The following is a 26,646-nucleotide window of genomic DNA, read 5'->3' as shown; positions in this document are numbered from 1 at the left end:
ATCACCATAGAACCTTCATCTGGCGATGGATGGAGATAGAGAGAGAGACCCACACTGGAGCACCGAACTGAGCTCCCAATGTCCCAGTGAGGAACAGAGGGAGAACATGAGCAAAGAAGTCAGGACCACAAGGGGTGCACCTACCCACGGAGACAGTGGGGCTGATCTATTGGGAGCTCACCAAGGCCATCTGGACTGTGACTGAAAAAGCATGGGATAAAACCGGACTCTCTGAATATGGCAGCCAATGAGGGCTGCTGGGAAGCCAAGGACAATGGCACTGGGTTTTGATCCTACTTCATTTTTTGGCTTTGTGGGAGCCTAGCCAGTTTCAATGTTCACCTTCCTAGTTACGGATGGAGGGGGGAGGACTTTGGACTTTCCACAGAGCAGGGAGCCCTGATTGCTCTTCAGACTGGAGAGGGAGGGGGAGAGAAGTGGGGAAAGGGGGAGAGGAGTGGGAAGAGGGGGAGGGAAATGGACGGGTGGGAGGAGGCAGAAATTTTTTTTAATAAAAAAATAATAATAAATAAAAAACTGTATTATCATAATCAAGAAAATGAATAGAGCATTTGAAGTTCTTTGGTTATATCCATATTTAAATATTCTGCTGCTAGAACAAAGCAAGCCTTGCTTACACCCTAGCTCAAAACATTCTATAGGCAAACTACTCCCTGGTAGGAATTCAATGCTACCTCTTTAATGGAAATGGAACCTTAGTTGGATCCTGAGACTTTTGTTTGAGGTAGAAGCATATCTACTCTCTATTCCTGAAATACCAGACTGCCTATTAACAACACATGTTGAGAATAACCTTAAAAAAGCAGAACTCACTGATCTAAATCTACATGGGACTTTTGTTTGAGGTAGAAACACAATAACCTTGAAGGAATAGAGGTATCTTTCAACTTTCTGACTTTAGGTAAATGTGGAAATAAGCTCATATTTTGGGACCTCCATGCCCTATTTTTGTTCTGCTTTTACTGCAGTCCATATCCATCCACTGAAAGAGACTCATCAGCTCACACTCATCAATGCACCCTTACAGTGGCAATGCACAGTCTAGAAGGCAAGCAAAAAGACATGAGTTGGAAAATGGTATAAGAAGAATTTATGAGTAACTAACCTGGAAAATTTCCAGATGTTGGTCCTGAGCAAATTCTATCTTGGTCAATATGTAAATTTTTTAAAAAAGCTTGCTTAAATTCAGACAAAAGAAAACAAAATAAGCATTGAGCACATGGTCTCTTCACAGTATCTCTTTCCTTTGCAGATTTTCACAAGACATATTCACAACCACTACAGAATCTAAAATGAGAAAAAAAACTGTAGTAAATTACAGATAAAGCAGAAAAAAATTATCAAATGACTAATTAATCTATGAAAACAGATGTTCATGGAGGGAGATATGAGGGAGATTATGTTATAGAAAAAATATTTGCCTTATCTTCTATTTATTATTTATTGTTTGGAGGAAATATAAAAAATATTAGTGAGTGTTTGAAATGTAGAACACAGAATCTGTAGTGATCTTGTTTAATATCCAAAAACATTTTATAGTGCTATACATGTAACTGATTCTATGTGGATTTGGATGATTGTAGAACAGCAGGATTCAGAAAAATTTAGAATTGCAGCCGATTATTTGTTCTCAAGACAATGGAAGCACAGTATTTGGTAGATATTCTGTTACTGTCAGTCCTGTAGTATAAGCCCCACTGTGCGAGCTGTGTGAACCTCAATTTCTCTAACCATGGAACTGTTGTTCCCTGACAGGGATTTTGTGAAAGAATTCCCAGTGTGCAACTAGGAACTTTGACTTTTTGTGTCCTTCCTGTCTCAATGTGGATCATCTAACGAAAGCCACTGACATCATTTTTAAAGGCATTAACATAAAAATATTGTTCTGGCAGTCATGGCCCCACATTTTTCTCAAAACGACATTCCCCATGGAGCCATAATTTCCACAAAATTAAATGATGTCATGAAACTACCTGAATTCTCCTCGTATATTTCCGAGCTAAATTTGGATCACATGCATATCAGGTGCACTGCCATAGGGGATGAAAGTCTCCAAGATTCCCCAGAGGTGAGGAATCAACTGGGAAATAAAGGAATCAGTAATACACAAATAGCCTCTGCTTTAGCTGCAGAAATAAAAGCAGATGGGAAAATATGGGAACCAATATAATGTCCTCATCTGAACATCCTAACAGAATATCTTACTTCACAAGACACACTTCCCAGGTTTCAAAAAGGACAAAGATATTTGCTTTGATTTTTCTCTTCTTTTTCCTGAACATTCCACTTCTAGTATCCAGGTTCACCCAACCCAGGTGCTTTTGGAGAATATATGAGAATAAAGACACAGATGAAGATTTGTTGACAGGTTGTATCTTCTTCCTTATAACAAAGCAGCGGCCTGTGGAGAAAGATTATTTCAACCACATTCTGAATATACAGTGAGTTTCTTTGAATTGTCTATGTAAATGTCACGAGAAATATTTCATAGGGGGTCAGAAATATTTGTACATCCACAGGCCTTTATTTCCACAGAAGAGTGTTCACTGTCTCTTAAAAAAAGAATTTTTTGTTGTATAAATGATATGTTTGCATTCTTTGAAATATGAGATGTCACTAATAGTGGTGTCTGCTTCCTTTCTTTTCACTTATCTGACTGGCAGCTGCAGCATGTGATACTTTTCAACACTTGAGAAAGGTATCTACTAGCTCTTTGTAATTATTTAAGAAGCACGCGTCTCTTCTCTATAGATCTAAACTGGTTACTCACTGTCAACACTATTTAATTTATGTCTTATTCTTCTCTCAATAATTTTACTAATTATAGCTTTGTCTTTTACCAATTTGTGCACTATGCACTTTTGATTTTGTGCCTTGTTGGTTGTTCTTTTCAAATATAGCACTTTGATCACTATGCCACCCCCAGAGCTCAAATCATCTACAATTCCTCATGTTAAGTGTGCAAGAGTTAATGTTTCACTTCCATAAGTTCTTATCTCAAGTTCCTGTTGAGTATTAACAAAACTTTTGATGGCATTTTCCATAAGGTAATAACAAATATTTTAAGATTGTTTTTTATTTCAACATGTAGAGGTAAATATTTATATTTATTCATAAAGATACCACAATGGTAAGAAATCAAAATAGAAAATAAATTGTTTTTAAGTCTGAATGTATCATTCAGTAAGAAAGCGAATTGTTGTTTATTGTTTATATGATCGATATTATGTAAGAAGACATAAGAGTTATTATTTATTAGTAGTAGTTGATATTATTTAAGGGTAAACATGAACGCAAAATGTCATTGTTGACTATTTATATTATAAAAATTCATAAATATTTTCCATACATTGTGCACTTTATATTATTGTGCTTTATAAGCTTGTGATACTGGCACAAACGAATCTCACTACAATTTCCAGATATACATAGTTCTCAATTGCATGCTAGTGTTGTGAGTTTATAGCTGGAAATGTAGACAAAAGATACTCTGTATAAGAAAATTTAAGTTGTGCAGATATACCAGGTACAATTCCATCGAACATACCTATGTAAGCATCAAATACTTGGACAATATTGTGGTTTAGACCCTTAATCTCCGCATTTATAAAATGGAGTAGGTGTATCATTATGCATTCAAGGTCAGTGGCAAATAAAAACCAATTTTACTGAAAATTGTGAAGTCCATTCCCTTTTATTTTCTATATGAGTGTTTCTCATGTCCATACACACAAATCAATTAATTTACCAAATGTAGTCTGATAGGTAAATGTATTACAAATTAAATATTTAAAGAACATTTTGTACCTTTAATTGATAAACCTGAAAGATAAAAATACAACATAGTGATGGTAGACATGAGGGAATATATTAACTATATTGTCCACTAAATATGAAGGAATTATTAGTACAGGAATCAAACATTACCCCCAAGAGACTACTGTGCACTTACCAGTAATTCCTTGAATACCTCCTCCAGTTAAGTTTGTTTCATAAAACTTACCTGAATCTTGGCTAATGTATTATGTCTACTTTTAATATTGCTCAATCATTTCAAACTGAAAACATGATAAGGTTTTCTGTACCACCAAAGCCTGTACCTTTTATTTATCCATTGTGCAAGCACTAAAAAACCAGAAATATATGGCATTTTCTGTGAAATTTTAAAATGGCTCAACTTATTTATGAGAGATTTACCTTCATGAACTTTTAAATATTTTTAACTTTTCAGCAACTTATGTCGTTGCAAAATCACAACACGGGACATTTGCTTCATTATTGAGGGAGGTTGGAAATATTGTCCCGTATGGGATAAACCATTCCTTTTACTACAAATAATCCTATGTAGATCTCTGTCCATAATAAACACTCTTGCCTTTTATAGAACATAACCTGAAAAAAAAAAACAGTATTTTTGGGCCTGTGTGTTTGTGTGCCCACTCAGAGTTGGAAGGAAAGTGGATGAGACTATGTGCGTGCCTCGGCGCTCTCTGCCTAGCCAGGATCATGTTTACTAGGCTGGCACTGGTGGTAGAGCAATTTTGACTATTATATATGATTACCTATTAATCTGTATTTCTTAATTATACATTACATTTTTGAATAAGCTATACAAACAGAATGCCTTAATCAAGATCAGAAATACATATACATACAACACTGTAGCAGGAGATGACATATTAAACAAACCCCATTCTATTTCAGTTATTATCATCCTAAGTGGGCCTAAGTAAATGCCATAGATTACAATCAACTGATGGACATTCATCAGTGTGTAAGATTGTAAAGCATGTGCTAGGGCGACTAATACTTGTGACACACCTAGCTGTGAAGAGTTTTCCCATAGGTATACAGTTACTCTCTTACATGATCTGATGTGATTCCATTATCCTCAAACTGCATCAAGATTGAAAGCAAGAGACCTGTCCATTGTAAACATCATATGTGTTCCGATTTCTCCATACTTCATTTACGTACATGTAAAATCACTGCCCTTTAATCTCAAATTTCCGTTCTTCTTCTAGTTTTTCTAAAAAAGTAATTATGAACTGTGAATTATATGCTTGCATTCTTTGAAAAGTGCGATTGACACTTTCCTTGTCACTTCCTTGATTGACAGCCCTGGTGTGTGATAGTTAGCAACACATTAGAGAGGGAATAGGGCAGTTACATACTAGCACATCTTTGCCATTATTTTAAAAACAATGGTATTGTCTCTCTGTGTCTAAATTATTTTCTGGCACTTATTTCCCATGTATCTCTTAAATTTCCTTTCAGAAATTTTGCTAATTATAATGCTTTATTTTATCAACATGGGGACTATTCACACTTTAATTTTTCATATTGTTAATAGTTGTTATCAAGCACAGAAATTTAGTCCACTGGAACACTATAACTGCTCAAGGGATTTATGTTTCTTAATGTTTGGGAGAAAGGAATTGGTGTTTGGGCTTCACAAGATCTAGTCTCAAAGTCTTGTGTGTTACTAAAATTTTCAATGACACTTTTTCTGTGTGGTAATAAAAATATTCAAAAATTATTTTTATTTTAATTATATATGTGTAAATGCATAAAGAAATCATAGTGGTACAATATCTAAGTAGTAAATACTTTCATTTACTCTGAGTGAATCATTTAGAATGAAGAAGTATGATTAATGTTTATTGGTCAGATTTATGAAATGATTAGGAAGAGACAGAAGTTACTGCTTTTCTCCAAAAAATAAACACAAATTGGTATTATTCACTCTCATCTTGCTTATTACCCACTTTTATTACAGAAAGCCTCATAAGCATTTTCCTCAGATTTTATTCTTTATCATCTTCTATTTTACAAAGATGTTAAACTGACATATACAAATTAATGTAGAATATTATTGTTATGTTAGTGTAAGTGGAAATGTAATCAAAGTAGTTTTGTAGTATAAAAAACAATTGGTCAGAAGTCTCCAGTTGGAATATATGACATTCTATGTAAACAAAAATTAGGTGAAAGTACTAAGAAGGTAGAACATGGCCTTAATCTCTGCAATAAGAACCTGGAGCTGGTGTATCTTTGTAGTTTTGAGGCCAGTCTAATCTGAGGCAAATTGTTATTGAAAACCTTGGAATCCATTCTCTATTAATTACCCACATTAACATTAATACTGTCTATATACATTGGTGAACACATACATACAGCTTTACAAAATACATCTTTGGTATTTAAATTCATTTAAATATAAATCTTAAAAAGAGATTTTATACCTCCATTAGATAAATCAGATAAAATAATAACACAAAGATCAAGGGCATATGTTAACTATAATGCCCACTCATTATATAGAATTGAAAACAAAACAGCCGAATGTTTCCCATACTATTGTACACTCAACAGGCATTATTTGAGAGTTTTATCAAATTCAGTTAATTTCATAAGAAAATATGATAAACACATAGGCTCACACGTCTCTTGAATTTTTCACATTGATCGATGATTTAAAAATGAATACATGAATATGTTTATTGTTTGGTTAAAGCCTCTGCCATTGTCTTTATCTTTAGAGTAAGCACTTAAAAACCAGAAATTGAAAACACACTCTTTGAAAGGTGCTGATGTATCACTTTATTTATGGAAGATACATTCCTGATGAACTTTTAAAGCTTTTTACAAGCTTCCAGCTACTTATATTATTCTAATCTAACAGCATAAGTCATTTGTATCAGTATTGGCAGTGGTTGAGAATATGGTACAGCTCATAATAATCCATCTGTTGACTACTCAGGATCATCTGTAGATCTCTGTCCATATTAATCACCATACCCTTTTACAGAAAAACAACTAAAAACTTCCAGTTTTTACTGGCCTTAGCTTTTTCCATGGATGAAGTCAACAGAAACCCTGATCTTCTACCAAATTCATCATTCGTATTTGAATGTTTAGAGGATGGTTGTGACAGTGGGACAAATATGTATAGTCACTCTCAGTTTTCTGAAGAAGTTCGTGACTTTCCCCCTAATTATATGTGTCATGAACAGACTAAGTGTCTGCCGGTGCTTACAGGACCAAATTTGGATACATCTGTGACCATTGGGAACATCATCAACCTCTTCAAACCTCAACTGGTGAGATTTTTTGTTGTAACTTTGCAAGATATTCTAATTCTACTCTTATAATCCTAGTTGCTAATAAGATTCTGAGGAGTATACAATCATCAAATTTGCGTTAAACGGTGTAGTTCATTGTTTCATTCATTAGTAATGGGGCCTCATTTCCCTTTTTGAAATTGAGATGAGGGAAGAAGTAACAGATAAGGAGTTTTTTAAGGAACTCTTGACCTAAAGTGTATTTACAAGCTCTTATGTACGTGTGCAACCTCATGCTGCTCCCTGTGTTGTAGTTCCTTCAGGTTACCTATGGACCTTTCCATCCTATTCTGAGCAACCGTGAACAATTTCCCTTTCTGTATCAGATGGCTGCCAAGGACACATCTTTAGCCCTGGCCATGATCTCTTTGATGCTTTACTTCAACTGGAACTGGATTGGACTGGCCATCTCAGACAATGATCAGGGTACTCAATTTCTCACACAATTAAGAGGAGAGATGGAAAAAAATACAGTCTGCTTTGCTTTTGTGAGTGTGATCCCAGTCAAGATGCATTTATTCTTGACAAGAGTTGAAGTTTATTATAACCAAATAGTGACATCATCCACTAATGTGGTTATCATTTATGGTGACCCAGAGAGTTCTCTAGCTGTGGGCTTTAGAAGGTGGCAATCTCTAGGTTTACAGAGAATATGGGTCACCACCTCACAGTGGGATGGCACTGCACCTAAGAATGACTTCCCACTTGATTCATTCAATGGAAAAATAACTTTTGCACACCATCATGCTGAGATTTCTCATTTTAAAACATTTGTCCAGACATTGAACCCTCTCAAATACACAGACGAATTCCTGGCCAGGCTGGAGTGGATGAACTTGAACTGCAAAGTCTCAGCTTCTATGTGTAAGACCCTGAAGAACTGCTTATCCAATGCCTCATTGCAATGGCTAAGGGCACAGACTTTTGACATGGCCTTTAGTGATGAGAGTTATGACATATATAATGCGGTGTATGCTGTGGCCCATGCTTTCCATGAAATGCTTCTTCAGCATGTACATAATCAACCCATGGATAATGGAAAAGGACATTATGCTCACTGCTTGAAGGTAGTGTTTCTTCTTTTAGATGAAATTTGATGTCATCAATGTCAATGTCTTTAAATGTCTGTCAAATGTCCCAATTTACTAAATTAGGGAATATTTCATAAAATAGAAAGATTTCTGGAAATTTTTTTCTTCATAATGATGTAAATCGGATGCTGGTATAAATCTTAATGCAAAAGTCATGGTGTGGAAGGTATAATTTGTAAAGAAAGTACACTGATTTTGTTACAGAGTACCTGACAATCACCACAGCTATTCTAAAACTGTATGCCCAAGTCCTTCCTCCTTAATCCTCTTCTTTATGAGAAGATGAATCCTTGCATATTTATTTTCAAATATGTGATAATCCGTTTATGAGATGATTTTCACAAGTGTTCGAAACTGAATATGCTCACACTGTAGGCACTTGGGACCTCATTTCTCATCCTGAGTGAACGTAATTACACAGTAAACAGTGTCATTCTTCGGTTAAGACATACATTTGTGTACATAAGTATGAATGCCTGGTTCTCCTTGTATATGGTTTTACGTTTTTGATTTCTAGGTATCTGTGTTAGTGGATATATATATATATATATATATATATATATATATATATATATTCTGTATATTTGTTTATCTATCTGTTTGAGGAACTGAAAATAAATTTCTCTTGCATCAATGTCTTTCTGTATGGAAGTTTGTTTCTGTGAATAACTTTTTGTGTATTTTTTCTGTGCATGTGTTTATATGTGTTGGGTTCACTTTGTATATTGCTTGAACATATGTATGTCTTTGTTTTTGTTTGTCTGTCTGTTTCTCTCAATCTATCTTTGTATATGAGCATAAATCCATCAATATCAATAGCTCTCTGTGTAGGTGTTTTTGTCTGTGAGTGTCTCCCTGTGTGTATTTGTAATTTAATTTGTGCTTGTATTTGTGGCCCTCTTTATGTGTTTCTCAGCTTTCTGTTTTTGTGTCTGTTTTGGTGCATATGTCTCACTTTGTATATTATTGTTTTCATGTGTGAGTGTTGGCATTTGTGTGTAAGTCTATATAAAATGTATGTTGATGCATTATTTATGTCTATATGGAAGTGAATCTCTGACTGTACATCTCTGTCTCTCTCTCTCATGGTGTGTGTGTTTTCATATTGGTGTTTTGTATCTGCATATATGTCTGTGTTTCTGTTTGGTACTTTTTTATGAAAGAACTTCAATTCTAGGAACATTATGATAACTTTATTTGTCCACATGATTTACTATTATATCTCCCCTGGACATCTTCACTAATACTGCTTTTAAGATGAAATAAAATGCATTTTATGAATTCAAGGAAGGGCATACACATTTTAGATTGGTTTGTTTCTTTCAGTTGCACTCCTTTCTGAGGAAAACACGCTTCACTAATCCAGTTGGAGACAGAGTGATTATGAACCAGAAAGGAAATCATCAGGAAGAGTATGGCATTTTTCATATTTGGAATTTCACATATGGTCTTGGACTTAAGGTGAAAATAGGAGAGTTTAACTCATATTTTCCATATGGTCAACAGCTGCATATATATGAAGACATGATAGAGCATGCAACAGGAAGTAGACAGGTGGGTCTGACTTAACTGCATTCCTTCGCATTACACAACAGTAACACAGACAATGGGATTAATTTGTGCTATCTTATAACCAAGAAAAATAGTCACATTACAAAGCATTTACTGTCCTCCTATTGTATGTTTCTACATCCATTTTTGATGTGACATTTTATCAATACTTTAAGAATTGCAGATATAAGTACAATGAATTTTTATCATTCCAGAATATCTTTATTTTTTATTATATAATGTATAATGAATGTTACTACTGTGCTATATTTTTTATTTTAATTGAGCTCTACATTTTTTTTCTGCTCCCCTCCCTGCTCTTCCTCTCCCGTTCAATCCTCCCCCAAAAAGTACCCATGCTTTCAAATTACTCAAGATATATTGTCTCTACTTCCTGTGTAGATTAGATCTAGATATGTCTCTTCTACCATCCTCATTGTTGTCTAAGTTCTCTGGGATTGTGGTTTGTAAGCTGGTTTTCTTAGCTTCTTCTTTAAAAACCACTTCTGAGGCAGTACATATGATAACTGTCTTTCTGTGTCTGAGTTACCTCACTCAAAATGATGTTTTTAAGCTCCATCAACTTTCCTGAAAATTTTAAGATGTCGTTATCTTTTTGTGCTGTGTAGTACTCCAGTCTGTAATGTACCACTTTTTTTTAAACCATTCTTTGGTAAGGGGCATTTAGGCTGTTTCCAGGTTCTGGTATGACAAACAATGCTGCTATGGACATAGTTGATGATGTGTCCTTGTGGCACAATTGAGCATCTTTGGATAAATACCCCAAAGTAGTATTACTGGGTTTAGGGAAGGTTTTATTTTCTACTTTTCTGAGAAATTATCATACTGGTGTCCAAATGGGTTGTACCATCTTGCATACCCACCAGCAGTTAAAAAGTTCTCCCTTTACTCCACACCTTTCCAGCATAAGTAGTCATCAGTGTTTTTAATCTTTTCCATTCTTTTTTTATTAAATTTTTTTAATTAAAAATTTCTGCCTCCTCACCACCTGCCTTTTCCCTCCTCCTCCCCCCATTCCCCACATCCCACTCTTCTCTCCCCTCCCTCTCAAGTCCAAAGAGAATTCCCTTGCTCATGATCCCTGTGGGCAGTCAAAGTTCCTCTCACCTCCATCCAGGTCTAGGAAAGTGAGCATCCAAATCGGCTAGGTTCCCACAAAGCCAATGCATGCAGTAGGGTCAAAACTCAGTGCCATTGTCCATGGCTTCTCAGCAGCCCTCATTGTCTACCATATTCAGTGAGTCTGGTTTTATCCCATGCGTTTTTAGTCCCAGTCCAGCTGGTCTTGGTGATCTCCTAATAGATCATCCCCACCATCTCAGTGTGTTGGTGCCCCCTTTGCGGGATTGACTCCCTGGCTCATGATCTCCCTCCTTCTGTTCCTCATTTGGACCTTGGGAGCTCAGTCCATTACTCCAATGGGAGTCTCTGTCTCTATCTCCATCCATCGCCAGATGAAGGTTCTATGGTGATATGCGATACGTTAGTATGGCTATAGGATTGGGCCATTTCAGGCTCTCTCTCCTCAGCTGCTCAAGAGTTACCATCTTACACCTGTCAGAATGGCTAAAATCAAAAACACCAATGATAGCCTTTTCTGGAGAGGATGTGGAGTAAGGGGTACACTCACCCATTGCTGGTGGGAATTCAAACTTCTGCAACCACTATGGAAAGCAATGTGGTGGTTTCTCAGGAAATTTGGGATCAACCTACCCCAGGACCCAGGAATACCACTCTTGGGAATCGATATGCCCTATCATACTACAAAAGTATTTGTTCAACTATGTTCATAGCAGCATTATTTGTAATAGCCAGAACCTGGAACCAACCTAGATGCCCTTCAATGGAAGAATGGTTGAAGAAAGTGTGGAATATATACACATTAGAGTACTACTCAGCGGGGAAAAAAATGACTTCTTGAATGTTGCATGCAAATGGATGGAAATAGAAAACATTATCCTGAGTGAGGTAACTCAGACCCAAAGGATGAACATTGGATGTACTCACTCATAATTGGTTTTTATCCATAAATATATGACAGTGAGCCTATAATTCGCGATCCCAGAGAGGGTAAATAAGAAGGTGAACCCAAAGAAAAACATATAGTTATCCCACTAAATATTGGAAGTAGTCAAGATTGTTGGTCAAAAATTTGGGAACTGGGGGTGGGGTGAGATGAGGGAAAGGGGAAATGGGGAGAGAAAAGTGAGAAGGGAAGGATAGGGAGATCTTGGGGGAATGGGATGGTTGTGATAAGGGAAGGTTGGATATGGGAGCAGGGAAGTATATATCTTAATTAAGGGAGCCATTTTAGGTTTGGCAAGAGCCTTGACTCTAGAGGGGTTCCCAGGGGATCTTTGCCATTCTTACAGTTGTAAGATGGACTCTCATCATAAATCCAGCCACACCAAACTTTATAAAAGAGAAAGTGGAAAGTACATTTGAACGCATTGGCACTGGAGACCACGTCCTAAATATAACCCCAGCAGCACAGACACTGAGAGAAACAATTAATAAATGGGACCTCCTGAAACTTTATAACTTCTGTAAAGCAAAGGACTCTGTCAATAAGATAAAACAGCCTACAGAATGGAAAAAAACTTCACTAATCCCTCATCAGAGAGAGATCTGGTCTCCAAAATATATAAAAAAAAAAAACTCAAGAAATTAGTCATCAAGAGAACAAATAATTCAAATCAAACTTTTACTCAGGATCCTCAAATATGGGGAGGATTTGTTTTTTTTTTTGTTGTTTTGTTTTATTTTATTTATTTATTTTTAATCTTTTTTTATTGAGAAAATGAGAAAAAAAAACCAAGTTACCACCTCCTCCCACCCTCCCATTTCCCTCCCCCTCCTCCCACCCTTCTCCCCCTCCCCCCACTCCTTTCCCCCTCCCTTTCCAGTCCAAAGAGCTGTCAGGGTTCCCTGCCCTGTGGTAAGTCCTAGGTCCTCCCCCCTCCGTCCATATCTAGGAAGGTGAACATCCAAACTGGGTAGGCTCCCACAAAGCCAGAACATGAAGTAGGATCAAAACCCCTTGCCATTGTCCTTGGCGTCTCATCAGCTCTCATTGTTCGCCATGTTCAGAGAGTCCAGTTTTATCCCATGCTTTTTCAGTCACAGTCCAGCTGGCCTTGGTGAGCTCCCAATACATCAGCTCCGCTGTCTCAGTGGGTGGGTGCACCCCTCGTGGTCCCGACTTCTTTGCTCTTGTTCTCCCTCCTTCTGCTCCTCATTGGGACCTTGGGAGCTCAGTCCAGTGCTCTAGTGTGGGTCTCTGTCTCTATCTCCGTCCATCACCAGATGAAGGTTCTATGATGATATGCATGATATTCGTCAGTATTGCTATACGATAGGGTCATTTCAGGTTGCCTATCCCCAGCTGCCCAAGGAATTAACTGGGGACCTCGGCTTGGGCTCCTGGGAGCCACTCTAGGTTCAAGTCTCTTGCCAACCGTAAGGTGGCTCCCTTAACTAAGAATTGTGCTTCCGTGCTCTATGGGGAGGATTTGTAAACCATTTCTATCTCAGGAAATACCGTTCTTTCCAGCTCAATTGATATCAGTTATGCCCCTCCTCACTCTGCCTATTTAGCTGTATTTTTCTTTATAATATGTCAGGCTTTGCAGTGCAGTTTTTAGAGTTCATGTGTGTTATCTGACATTTTATGAGACATCCCCCCTATTTCAGATATCTGTTCATCTTTGCTTTCTGTGAGGTTGCTGTGATTAAATATTGACCAAAATCTTATTGAGGAGAAGGTTTGACTGGGATCATGAATTACAGCAAAGAAATGACAAGGTAGGCAGGCATATGGAGACTGCATCTAAATCACAGAATCTGAAGGAACATAGCTTACTGATTTTCTCTGAATTCTCACACAGCCCTGACTAGGGACATCACTGCCCACAGTGGGCAGGGTAGTCCTATACAAACTACCCATTAATAAAATGATTAAATAATTTGACAGCATGCTAATTCAATGGAGAGAAATATTTTAGGTAAGGTTCCCTCTAACTTATTAATGTACTCTGTGTCACTGTGATAAAAAATTAAGTAGGAAAACCACTTTGTAAGCTCTATAGTGATTGTTCATATCAAAAAAACAATTCTTCCTCCTAAATTTCTAGGTATGGGAAGCTACTAAAATTTACATCAGTTTGTTTCCATACATTTGTATGCCTGGTATTATAAAATGTATTAAGCTTAATCTGATAACTCTTTTGTTGTATATAAAACTAGCTAATTGGTATATCAACATGATAATGAAATATATTTATAGAAGTAGGTAAAATTTCTGACACCAGCATGTATCTGATTTTTCACAGATGCCGCCGTCTGTGTGCAGTGCTGATTGTGGTCCTGGATTCAGAAAGTTCAGGCAAGAGGGAATGGCAGCCTGCTGTTTTGATTGCAGCCCCTGCCCACAAAATGAAGTTTCTAATGAGACCAGTGAGTGTTTGCTAATGAGACAAATCCTTCACATCACATAGATCATCTTCTCTCAGTCATACTGAGTTGATCAAATGGACCAAAAGACAATTAAAGAAATAAAATATATTACTTTCCTAAGTTACGTTTCATAGGTCTATGATTATTAACAATTCATTTTAAAAAGCTCGTTATAGCATCAATTGCATTTTAATAAATAAAAACTATCTGAAGATCTAAGAGTAAAACAGTTCCACCCGTCAGCCTTACAGACCACATTATGGTAACATACACCTTTAATCGCCGTAGCCACAATGGCATGTGTACATTCAATCCCAGTCACTATCCTAGCTGATATAGAAATCAGGGGGTACACACCTTAAATCCCAGTGTTATATGCCTTTAGTCTAAGCCCTAGAGAGGGAGATGGACAGTTCTCAGACATGGTCTGTTAGTTTTTCGTATTTCACATTTGTTTTATTTTGTATATTGTATACAAATTTTGTATATTGATACCAATTTTGTATATGGATTCAAATTTGAGATTAATTTTGTTAAAACATACTGTACATGCATTTTGAATCTTGTTCATGGTATTGTACCTATACAGCTCATTTAACAATATAATGCTAATTTCTAGTCCTGGAAAATTAGTACCATCAGCTGTTTAGGAAAATAGAGCAGACCAATCTACTCCAGAGAAGATAATGGATATTGAAAAAACTCCATATGGAGTTTACTTTCTTTGTGGCAAAAGTAAGTCATTGATGGAAAGTAAATTAGGTATAAGCCTTTGAACTCACCAAGATAAGCTACAGACTAAATATTTTTCTCAATATGTCAATGCAAATGGACTCCATATTTTGGATATATTTCTTGCCTGTATATATTATATACAGTCATTGTTCTTATTGTATATAGTTTTTATATTAATTATAGCCTTCTTTTTATTATGTTTTTGACAAAAAAGGGAAATGTAGAGACATTTCAATGGTACTTTAATAAATAAAGACTGTTTGAATATCTAAGGGTAAAACTGTTTTACTTTTAAGCATTATAGAAGAGATTATGGTAAACAAAAAAACCACCTTTAATCCCAGTAGACACCCTGGTTAATGTAGAAATCTGGTGTTGCTTGTTTTTATCCCAGTGTTGCATGGCTTTAATCGAAACCTAGAGGGAAATATAAAATGGGGTGGGGAGACAACTCTCAGACACAGTCTCTTTCTCAGATGCCAAGAGGCAAGATTGCCATTTCAGACTGAGGTCAAGGTAAGAGCCAGTGACTGGGTTCTTTCTTTGCAATCTTCAGGTTGAGACCCAATTTCTGACCCAAAGTTTTTACTAATTGTGCTTCATACCATGACATACATCTTTGACTCCTTGAAAGTCTAAATTTGCTGGACTTTCCTCAAAGAAACAGTTTTGACAGTCATACAACATTGTGACTGAATTCTACCCAAGTGTGGAGTGTTCTAAAGATGTCTGTTAAGTCCATTTGGTTAATTACATCTGTTAGTTTTCTTATTTCTCTGTTAAGTTTCTATCTGGTTGTCCTGTGCACTGGTAAGAGAGGAGTGTTGAAATCTCCTATTATTAGTGTGTGGGGTTTGATGTGTGAATTGAGTTCTAGAAATGTTTCTTTTACATATGTGGGCCCTTTTATATTAGGGTTATAGATATTCAGAATTGAGACTTTATCTTGATGAATTTTTCCTGTTATGAGTATAAAGTGTCCTCCTCCATCTCTTCTGTCTGATTTTATTTTGAAATGAATTTTGTTAGATATTAGGATAGCCACACGCACTTGTTTCCTAGATCTGTTTGATTGGAAAATCTTTTCCATACCCTTACTCTGAGATAGTGTCTCTCTTTGAGGTTGAGGCATGTTTCTTGTAAAGAGTAGAATGTTGGTTCCTGTTTTCGTTTCCATTCTCTTAACCTGTGCTTTTTTATAGGTGAATTGAATCCATTGCTATTAAATGATGTCAATGACCAATGGTTGTGAACTCTGGTTATTTTTTTGGTGGTAGTGTTTGTGTGTTTCCCCTCTTTGAGTTGTGTTGGTGGAGGGTTGTCAGGTGCCTGTGCTATTGTGGGTGTTTTTGACTTCTTTGGGTTAAGGTTTTCCTTCTACTACCTTTTGTAAGGTTGGGTTTGTAGATTCCATGTCAGTTTTTGTCATGGAATATCTTTTTTTCTCCATTGATGGTGAAAGAAAGCTTTGCTGAGTATAGTAGTCTGGGCTTGCATCCATGGTCTGTTTGGGTCTGCAGCACAACTATCCAAGATCCTCTTCCTTACATAGTTTCCTTTGAGAAGTCGGGTGTAATTCTGATAGGTTTACCTATTTATGTTACTTGACTTCTTCCTTTGCAGCTCTTAATATTCTTTCTTTATTCAGTATGTTTTGTGTTTTGATTATTATATGGCAAGGGAAATTTTCTTGATCCCATCTATTTGGTGATCTCTAAGCTTCTTGTACCTTCATAGGCAATGCCATTCACAGTGAGATCATTTACTTTCCATTGCCTATGAATCAAAGATATAGAATACTCAGCTCCCTCTCCTGCACCATGTCTTCATGCCAGAATGTCCCAGGATGATAATAATGGACTTAGCCCCCAAACTATAGGACATCCAACTAAAGGTTATTGAAGTCTATTGAGCAAAAAAAAGTGTTGTATGACTGTCCAAACTAACCTGTTCAATCAAAATTAAATTATTTGTCCTATCAGAAGGTTCTTCTTTTACCTTTATAAACTGCTATTTTCCCACAGGCCACACCTGTCTCCTGTAACCAGAGGCAGTGCTATGTACTCCCTGATTAAAACCCGTTTCCTCCTCCCATGTTGACTTACCCCTATTCATTCTCTATCTCCTGTGTTTGATTCTTTTTCCCTACCCATTGTCCTCTTGGACACATCAAGCTCCTTTTGGTTGAGAACTTGATCTTAGTATGTTATGTGAAGGCTCCAAGGGTCCCTACAGATTCTGTTTCCTGTTTCTTATATGTCAGTGTGTTTTGGCTGGTGAATTCATACTAGAAAATGTATCACATAACTTGTCCTATAGAAGACATGATCTCCATCTATTTCAGGGAAATGATTCATAAAACACAAAGATCTCTCTAACTAAGGGCTCTGAGATATTAAATACACTCTGTGCAATACAGTGATTAATCATTTTAATCTCTGTAAACTCACTAGTTTCAGTCAATTCATCATAGCATTCAGAAAGGACTGAAAATATCTGTGTATTCTGATAATATAAAATGGTATCACCAACACAAAGTAAAATAGACACATATTCTTTTATTTCATTTTACATATTTATAATGAATATTATGAAATGAAAGTATTTCTATGCAGCAGTGTCTCTCAGCTACAGCATCAACAAAGGACTCAGATATCATAATGTTTACTCAACACACTGAATTGAAATATTCTCTCAATAAATGACAGTAGTTGTATTAATCATGCTTTTCTCTCTCCACAAGATGTGGATAATTGTGTGAGGTGTTCAGAGGACCAGTATGCCAACAGAGAACAGAACCAATGTATTCAAAAGGCTGTGGTCTTTCTGAACTACAAAGACACCTTAGGGATGGTTCTCACCTTAATGGCCTTGTTCTTCTCTGCATTCACAACTGTGGTTCTTGGGATATTCGTGAAGCATCGTGACACTCCCATTGTCAAGGCCAACAACCAGAATCTCAGCTACATCTTGCTAATTTCCCTCATCTTCTGTTTCCTGTGTCCCTTGCTTTTCATTGGGCATCCCAACTCAGCTACCTGTGTTCTGCAACAAATCACATTTGGAGTTGTATTTACTCTGGCTGTTTCAACTGTGTTGGCCAAAACAGTGACTGTGATGCTTGCTTTCAAAGTCACAACCCCTGGAACAAGGATGAGGTATTTTCTGGTTTCTGGTGTTCCCAACTACATCATTGCCATCTGTACGCTCATCCAAATTATTCTCTGTACAATATGGTTGCGATTTTCTCCTCCTTTTATTGTCAAAGATGTGCACTCTGAGCATGGCCAAATCATCATTGTGTGCAACAAGGGCTCAGTTACTGCATTCTACTGTGTCCTGGGATACCATGGCTCCCTTGCAATCATGAGCTTCATTGTTGCTTTCTTAGCCAGGAATCTCCCTGACACATTCAATGAAGCCAAGTTGTTGACCTTCAGTATGCTATTGTTTTGCAGTGTCTGGATAACCTTCCTCCCTGTCTACCACAGCACCAAGGGCAAGATAATGGTGGCTGTGGAGGTCTTGTCTATCTTGGCTTCCAGTGCAGGGCTACTGGGATGCATTTTCATCCCCAAGTGCTACATAATTTTGTTAAGACCAGAGAGAAATTCTCTTCAAAAGTTAAGGGAGAAACATCTTCCTGAACACACATTTCATAAATTGTAATTGACAATTACAGTATTGGTTCAGAACCACCTAATACAATACAATGCAAACTGTATGAATGGCTAATGATTCTCTTCATTTCTTCTAATGAGGAGGCACTGCAGTGTCATGTACACTACTTTTCTGTACAATTTCATCTATAATGATCCACACAGCCAATTATTTTATAAGATTCAATTTATTACAATTAATGTACATGAGATGTATTCCTTTATTCCTCAATTCCCTGGCAACATTAAAATTAATGCTAAGTAATTCTACTGATAAAGGAGTGAATGTGGAACTTTGAATGCAAATGAAAACAGAGAAATCTTTTAGTAGAGTTAAATATTGCTATCAGATGGAAAAACTAATATGCTCATTTTTGGAGCAAGAAAAGTGAATACCATTGCATCCTAGGAGTTAGAGGAGTAGAATTTAGGAGAGAGAGAAATGTATGATAAATAGATATAATGGATATTGAGGAAGATGTAATGTTTCTCCACATTTAAATTCATGTGTGCTTTATCTGAGCAAATGAGTTCACTATCCATTCCGCACAACTTGCAGTCCTTATAACAATAGCTCTAGTAAACGCGTTGCACTCTTCTGAATTCCAAAATATGTACATTCAGATGTGCATATAATAACACACTCAAAAACCAAACATACTCCTTATTGATGTTAAAATAATTTTTAGAATTGAATTTATATATCACTAAAATGGAACACTGGCTTATTTTATTCCCTTCATTAATAATATTTTTTCCCACATAATAGTCCCTGCCTTCTCCTGCCTTTATTCCTTTAGCCTTCCATACTCCTTCCCATAACCTCTTTATGTTATTTTATCCACTGCTTCTATGTCTCATTGAAAAATAATTTTCTACAGGAAAGTAAAAAATTAATACTAAGATTAAGAAAAACTAACGCATTAAGTTAGGTCAAAATGAAGAAACATGAGGAAATATCTAAAGAGAATCAATGAGAATCAGTCCCATGCATTTGCACACTCATGAATCCCACAAAATTAAACCTGAAACATATAATAAATATTCAAAGTATCAGTATGTATCGGCGTAAATGAATGGAGAATATTGTAACAATATATACAACTTTAATGGGAAATAGACTTACAGAACCACAGGTTCCCATGGAGAACAGGAAAACAGAAGGGGTGTTGGGTTCATGCTCGCCAGATTTATTTGTAAACATTAGCCCCAGGCGAACACGCCCCCTAATGGGCTGGGCTCATCCCTACATCTCCCCATTTTGTCTAAATAAGACAGAACTAAACAAAATACAACTATATACAATAGTTACAAATGTAGGGATAAGTCCCGCCCCTAAGGGGGCATGTTCGTCTCGGGCTAATGTTTGCCTATAAATTTGGCAAGCGTGCTCCCAGCCACTGCTTCTGCTTTCCTGGTCTCTGCGGGAACGGTGGTTATGTAAGTCTATTTCTACATTAAAGCCATATATATATATATTTACAATCTGTCTGCATTCGTTTACGCCATTACATTTTGGCGTCCAACGTGGGCTATTTTGCCCCCGACTCAAGTGGGTAGCCCGCTAGCTAGTTCGTGACTCGGGCCCCAGTGCCAAGTCCGAGACACACTCGGCCACACAGGCCCATTTGCAGCGGAACCCCACTGCCTGAATTAGCAGAAGCTGAAGTACTTGTGGTTTTGCAACAAAAGCCGCCACAGTGGCAGATTTGGTCTGATACAAAGTGACTTGGCCAGGTGGTGGTGACACATGTCTTTAATCCCAGCATTTGGGAAGCAGAGGGAGGTGGATCTCTGTGAGTTTGAGGCCAGCCAGGCGGTGGTAGCGCACGCCTTTAATCCCAGCACTTGGGAGGCAGAGACAGGTGGATCTCTGTGAGTTCGAAGCCAGCCTGGTCTACAAGAGCTAGTTCTAGGACAGGCTCCAAAAACACAGAGACCACCACTGGCAGGAACTGATCATTGCAGGTAAAAAATTTTTCCTTTATAAATAAAATGTCTGAACACATTACTATTCCAGGCTGATGTTAAGGAGAAATTCATTACTATGGAAGAGGGAACAGCTGATTTGCATCATAAGCTTCAGTCCATTTCTGTAGGAACTGAAACATTAGTGGCTGATATTAAGGAGAAATTCATTACTATGGAAGAGGGAACAGCTGATTTGGATTGTAAGTTTCAGTCCCATTCTGTAGGAAATGAAACATTAACTGAGAGAATCAAAACTGCTGAATGTGACAATCTGATTTTGTCTAAAGTTTATGACAGATTGACAGAAAGATTGTCAATACAAGAAGGCACGGTTTATGCCATAAAAATTATGTCCAAAGATGAGATGTTATCTCTAATGGACAAATTTCATACTTTAGAATCCTCAATGAAGGCTTTGGAACATAATTCTGGACAGAAGATTCAGACATTGCAGAAGGCAATGGTGAATAGAATTGAAAAGATTGAGGAATTTCTAAATTCTGATGAAGAAGAGCAAAGGGTAGAAAGGCAAATTTTAACTCCATTTGTGGGTAAATCTCTCCGAGACAATTTCCACAAAGCTCTACCTGCCTTTCCAATAAAAACAACAGAGAAGGTGATTGGTTCGAAAAACCAAGGGTCATCAAGGAGGATACATGGGAGCCTGTCCGTAGGAATGATCTCAAGAAAATAAAACAGGCTGTCATGACTTTGGGGATGCAAGCCCCTTTTGTTAAAGAGATGATAAGAACTTGGTCCACAACAAGCAGAGCAACCCCCTCGGACTGGCTCCAGCTGAGCTCTGCAGTACTTGAGAGTGTACCACAATTGAAATGGAAATGCTGATTCAGGCAAGAGGCTAGACTCTTAGAAGAGCAGCAAAAAGCAAAGGGAATTGACATTTCCCTAGATAAAATTCTAGGTGAAGGGCTCTTTTCCGACCCTCAGGAACAAGCTAATTTGGATGAAAACACACTCTCCATGTGTACTACAGCAGCCTTAAGGGCTTGGGACAGGGTACAAGACCCAGGACAGAGAATGGAATCATTTGTCAGAGTTAAACAGGGTCAGAGAGAACCCTTTAGTGACTTTTTACAAAGACTAACTAAGGCTGTACAAATAGGGATATCTGACCCAGAAGCAAGACGTATAATGATTGAGTCTTCGGCTTATGAAAATGCAAATGTGGAATGCAAAAGGATTTTGGGGCCTTTAAAGCTCAGATCAGCGCCTTTGGAAGAATGGGTCTTGCATACACTCAAAGTTGATACATTTGATTATGGCACTGAAGCATGGGTAGAAGAAGCAATTTCCAATGGTAAAAGGAGACACCAGAATACCAAATGTTTTAATTGTGGCAAAATGCGTCATATGAAAAGGAATTGTAGACAACGGATTTTCAGAAATAATAATATTAATAATAATTCATCTTTCAGAAATAATAATAATAATGCATCTTCTAGAAATAACAGAAATAGGAGGACTCAGCCTTCAAGTTTATGTAGAAGATGTGGAAAAGGAAGACATTGGACGAATGAATGCAGGTCTACAAGAGATAGACAAGGCAACCTGATACAGTCGGGAAACGTGAGAGGGGGGGCTCACAGGCCCCCATGGCAAACATGGTTCAGTCATATCTAGTTTCTGCAGAGAACGTGCCTCATCAGGACAATTAGGAAGTCCCATGCCTACTGTTACAAGCAATAATGATCAGAAAGATAAGTTACGTGTGTTTTGGCAAACTTCTATAAATGATCAAAGACCTAAACTGAGAGTGTGTGTAAATGGCATTTTTATTACTGGCCTGCTGGACACAGGTGCTGATGTAAGTATCATTACCCCAGAATCTTGGCATCCGTATTGGCCTCTTCAGAATGTAAATGTTCAGCTCCTGGGAATTGGAACCCTATCTCGAGTAAGGCAGAGCATGAGATGGGTTGAATGTATAGGGCCAGAGGGACAAATAGGAAAATTAAAGCCATATGTAGCCAATATCGCAATGAATTTATGGGGTCGTGACCTATTACAACAATGAAATACCAAAATTAACATTCCTGCTACTTCTAGAGCCTATATTTCTGAGAATAATATTAAAAGATATTACAAACGGAGAAAACCGGCCATTCGGGCTGTACAAGAACAAGCAATTGATGTCCCTTCAGAGATACCAACAGCCTTGCCTCTAAAATGGTTGACTGAGAAACCAATATGGACAAAGCAATGGCCTTTAGCTGAGGAAAAGCTACAGGCTTTAGAACAGCTGGTACAAGAACAATTAGATGCTGGACATATAGAAGAATCTACCAGCCCTTGGAATTCTCCTGTATTTGTGGTTTAGAAAAAAATCAGGTAAATGGAGAATGGTGACAGATCTCAGGGCCATCAACAAGGTTATTCAAGCTATGGGCCCTCTGAAATCTGGAATTCCTTTGCCCTCTTTATTACCAAAAGGATGGCCTCTCATAGTTATTGATTTAAAGGATTGTTTTTTCACTATACCTTTGCAAAAAGAAGATAGAGAAAAATTTGCCTTCACAGTGCCTACTTATAACAATTCTCAACCTTCGAGGAGGTACCACTGGACCGTTCTCCCCCAGGGTATGTTAAATAGCCCCTCCCTGTGCCAATATTTTGTGATCCAACCATTGCAAATAATACGCAAGAAATTTCCCAAATCTATTGTATACCATTACATGGACGACATCTTGTTATACGATTCAAACATGGATACCTTGAACAGACTGTTTGAAGAAATAAAGATACTTTTACCTAAATGGGGATAGCAAATCGCTCCTGAAAAGATTCAGAAGGGAGATTCTGTTAATTATTTAGGTTATAAAATAGGTTTGCAAAAAATTAAGACACAAAAAGCACAAATTAGGAGAGATCGCCTACGGACTCTTAATGACTTTCAAAGACTGTTAGGAGATATTTCCAGTCTACGACCAGCTATTGGAATAACACCTGATCTAATAATTCATTTGAACAAAACCTTGGATGGTGATAAAGATTTAAACAGTCCCAGAGAATTAACAGCTGAAGCAGAAAAGGAACTGACAATGATTGAGGAAAAATTACAACAGGCACATATGGACAGGGTGAATCCAGAGCTCAATTGTATTCTTGTCATACTACCATCAAAAATTTCTCCTACAGGAATTTTAATGCAGAGAGATGATATTATTTTGGAATGGATCTTTTTACCACATAAACCAAGTAAGAAACTGAAAACTTATGTGGAAAAAGTCTCTGAGTTAATTATAAAAGGCAAGGTGAGACTTCGTCAACTAGCAGGCATAGACCCAGCAGAAATTATAGTGCCTTTCACTGCTGATGAACTAAAGAAATTATGGGAAGATAATGAACCATGGCAAAGAGCTTGTGCTAATTTTTTGGGAGACATTAATAACAGCTATCCAAAAAGCAAGCGGCTTAACTTCATAAAGAGAACTTCTTGGATTCTTCCTCGAATCGTCCGTGATGCTCCAATAACTGGAGCCCGTACATTCTATACTGATGCCAATAAATCAGGGAAGGCAGGTTACAAATCAGAAGACTTGGATAAGGTGGAACAAAGTCCGTATAATTCTGTCCAGAAGGCAGAATTATATGCCATTCTTATGGTGCTAAGGGATTTAAAGAACCTATTAATATAGTTACAGATTCACAATACGCAGAAAGAGTTATTTTACATATTGAAACTGCTGAATTTATACCTGATGATACTGAACTAACCTCATTGTTTCTCCAGGTTCAAGATTTGATCAGGAACAGGCTTTGCCCTATGTACATAACACACATCCAATCCCATACGGGTCTGCCAGGTCCTCTAGCACAAGGTAATACAGAAATTGATCAATTACTGATTGGTAGTGTGCTACAAGCCTCTGAATTTCATAAAAAACATCATGTTAATAACAAAGGTTTGAAGAAAGAGTTTTCAATTACATGGCAACAAGCTAAGGAGATTGTAAAGAAATGCCCTACTTGCTCTTTCTATATCCAAAGGCCACTGCCTGCAGGGGCTAATCCAAAGGGCACCCAAAGGAATGAAATCTGGCAGATGGATGTGTTCCACTTTGCAGAATTTGGCAAAATATGTTCATCACACCATTGACACTTATTCAGGCTTTCAGTGGGCAACTGCTTTACGTTCAGAAAAAGCTGATTCAGTAATCACTCATTTATTAGAAGTCATGGCTATCATGGGTATACCTACACAAATAAAAACAGACAATGGTTCTGCTTATGTTTCTAGGAAAATGAAACGTTTTTTTTGATTATTACAATATCAAGCATGTTACAGGTATACCATACAATCCTACAGGTCAAGCAGTCATAGAAAGATCAAATCGAACTATAAAAGATATGTTGAACAAACAGAAAGGGGTGGAAAACACCCCCAGAAATAGGCTACATAATGCTTTGTTAACCTTGAATTTTCTCAACGCTAATGAGAAGGGAACAACGGCTGCAGAAAGACTTTGGATAATGGAAAAGTCTACTGAACTAAATCAACCAGTTTATTTCAAGGATGTGCTGACCTCACAATGGAAGCCAGGATATGTGCTACGTTGGGGAAGGGGTTTTGCTCTTATCTCCACAGGTGAGGAAAGATTGTGGATACCATCAAAATTAATAAAGGTTCGGTTTGAAGAAGAGAAGCTACTTGGAAAAGATAAATAACAATTCTTTCATAAGGATGGCGAACATACTGATGGTAAGAAATACAGATAGGTTGGAGGCAGGGTTCTTTTCTTATCTCCACAGGAAAATACTCATCTTCAAAGAAATTGAGGGACCCTGAATATTTAATTACTGATGGATGGACACATTTTGTAAGCATTAATTTTTATTTATATGTCTTATTAAACATTTCTTTATAAATATATAGAGCTGGTTTTGAAGTTTGACTCTGGCTCAGTCCCTCTCCAATTCCAAGCCTGTTAGTAAGAGAAAAACCCAGAGTTTCTGGAGTTTCTGTCTCATGTCAAGAGCCATGATATGGGGCAGAAAGAAATATGAGTTTAGAAAACATCTTTGCTTTTCTTCATATCTATCATACTTTTCATTGAATATATCTATCATGCCTTTTATAATATATATATGTATGTATATATATGTATATATGATTAATGTTTAAGTTTTTCACAATGAACAATGAGTTTTTCCTGAAGTGACATTTGAAGTTTCCAGGAAGAAGATGGGGCCCCACAACAACAACTCTACCTGGTTGATATGACGTCATGATACTGATAGCGCTACTACAAGACCTGTTTTGGATACCAGCTGCACAAGACGATCCCAACTTGGTTAGCTGAAATGGTGCACATCTTGTACAACATTCTGGCCAGACCTCCACAAAATACTCAGAGACTATTTGCAATTTTAAAAGACATTGATCTTGAAATTTAACCATCATTTTACTTTCACAGGATCCCCCAGAAAGAACGTCGCCCCCATGACAGCTGGAAGTAATTCTAGAGGATGATGTCCCCTCTCCCAGTAAAGTTTACCCCTGGGTTTAGGGACATCATTTAGGGGTTGGGAGGTTGGGTGAGGAATTTTATAAGCTCAGGGATCATTTTGAAAAAAAAAAAGAGGGAATGATGGGATAATAGATTTATAATTGTGAGTTACTGCTTTTAGACATATATATTGGTATCAATTCTTGTATATTGAAACAAAGTTAAATTATATTGACTATTGTATGCATGCATGTTTCTATGTCTGTTTAAAACATTTTCATGTATTGACATATATCGTATTGATATATATATATATATATATATTGTATATATTTACCATATTGCAATGTACATTTCTACCTCTGATTAAGATACTTATATAATGTTTGTGTATTGATATATATTTACCATATTGCAATGTATATTTGTACAGTGTTTATATTTGGAGGTCATTATCCTCATTTGTTTCACAGTTGTTTATTGTCTTAGTCTTTAAGTTAGATAGATATTGAGAATTATATAGATAAATAGTCATCTAAGTTTGTCATTT

The 26,646-nt window shown here is 37.0% G+C and overlaps 1 protein-coding gene across 1 annotated transcript; it reads left to right on the top strand.

Annotated features, from left to right (window-relative positions):
• The first annotated feature begins 2,175 nt into the window (after window positions 1–2,175).
• LOC142859223 (vomeronasal type-2 receptor 116-like) lies at window positions 2,176–18,667 on the top strand. The gene is made up of 6 exons (XM_075989569.1): window positions 2,176–2,462; window positions 6,833–7,124; window positions 7,400–8,212; window positions 9,563–9,790; window positions 14,140–14,263; window positions 17,742–18,667. Exons 1-6 carry the CDS (start codon window positions 2,176–2,178, stop codon window positions 18,665–18,667), a joined length of 2,670 nt encoding a protein of 889 aa, XP_075845684.1.
• Window positions 18,668–26,646: the final 7,979 nt, after the last annotated feature.

This window comes from Microtus pennsylvanicus, chromosome 1, assembly GCF_037038515.1.
Source record: "Microtus pennsylvanicus isolate mMicPen1 chromosome 1, mMicPen1.hap1, whole genome shotgun sequence".
Classification (NCBI taxonomy): Eukaryota; Metazoa; Chordata; class Mammalia; order Rodentia; family Cricetidae; genus Microtus; species Microtus pennsylvanicus.
Note: the sequence above shows the minus strand (reverse complement) of the source record. Positions and strands in the feature narration are given on the sequence as shown.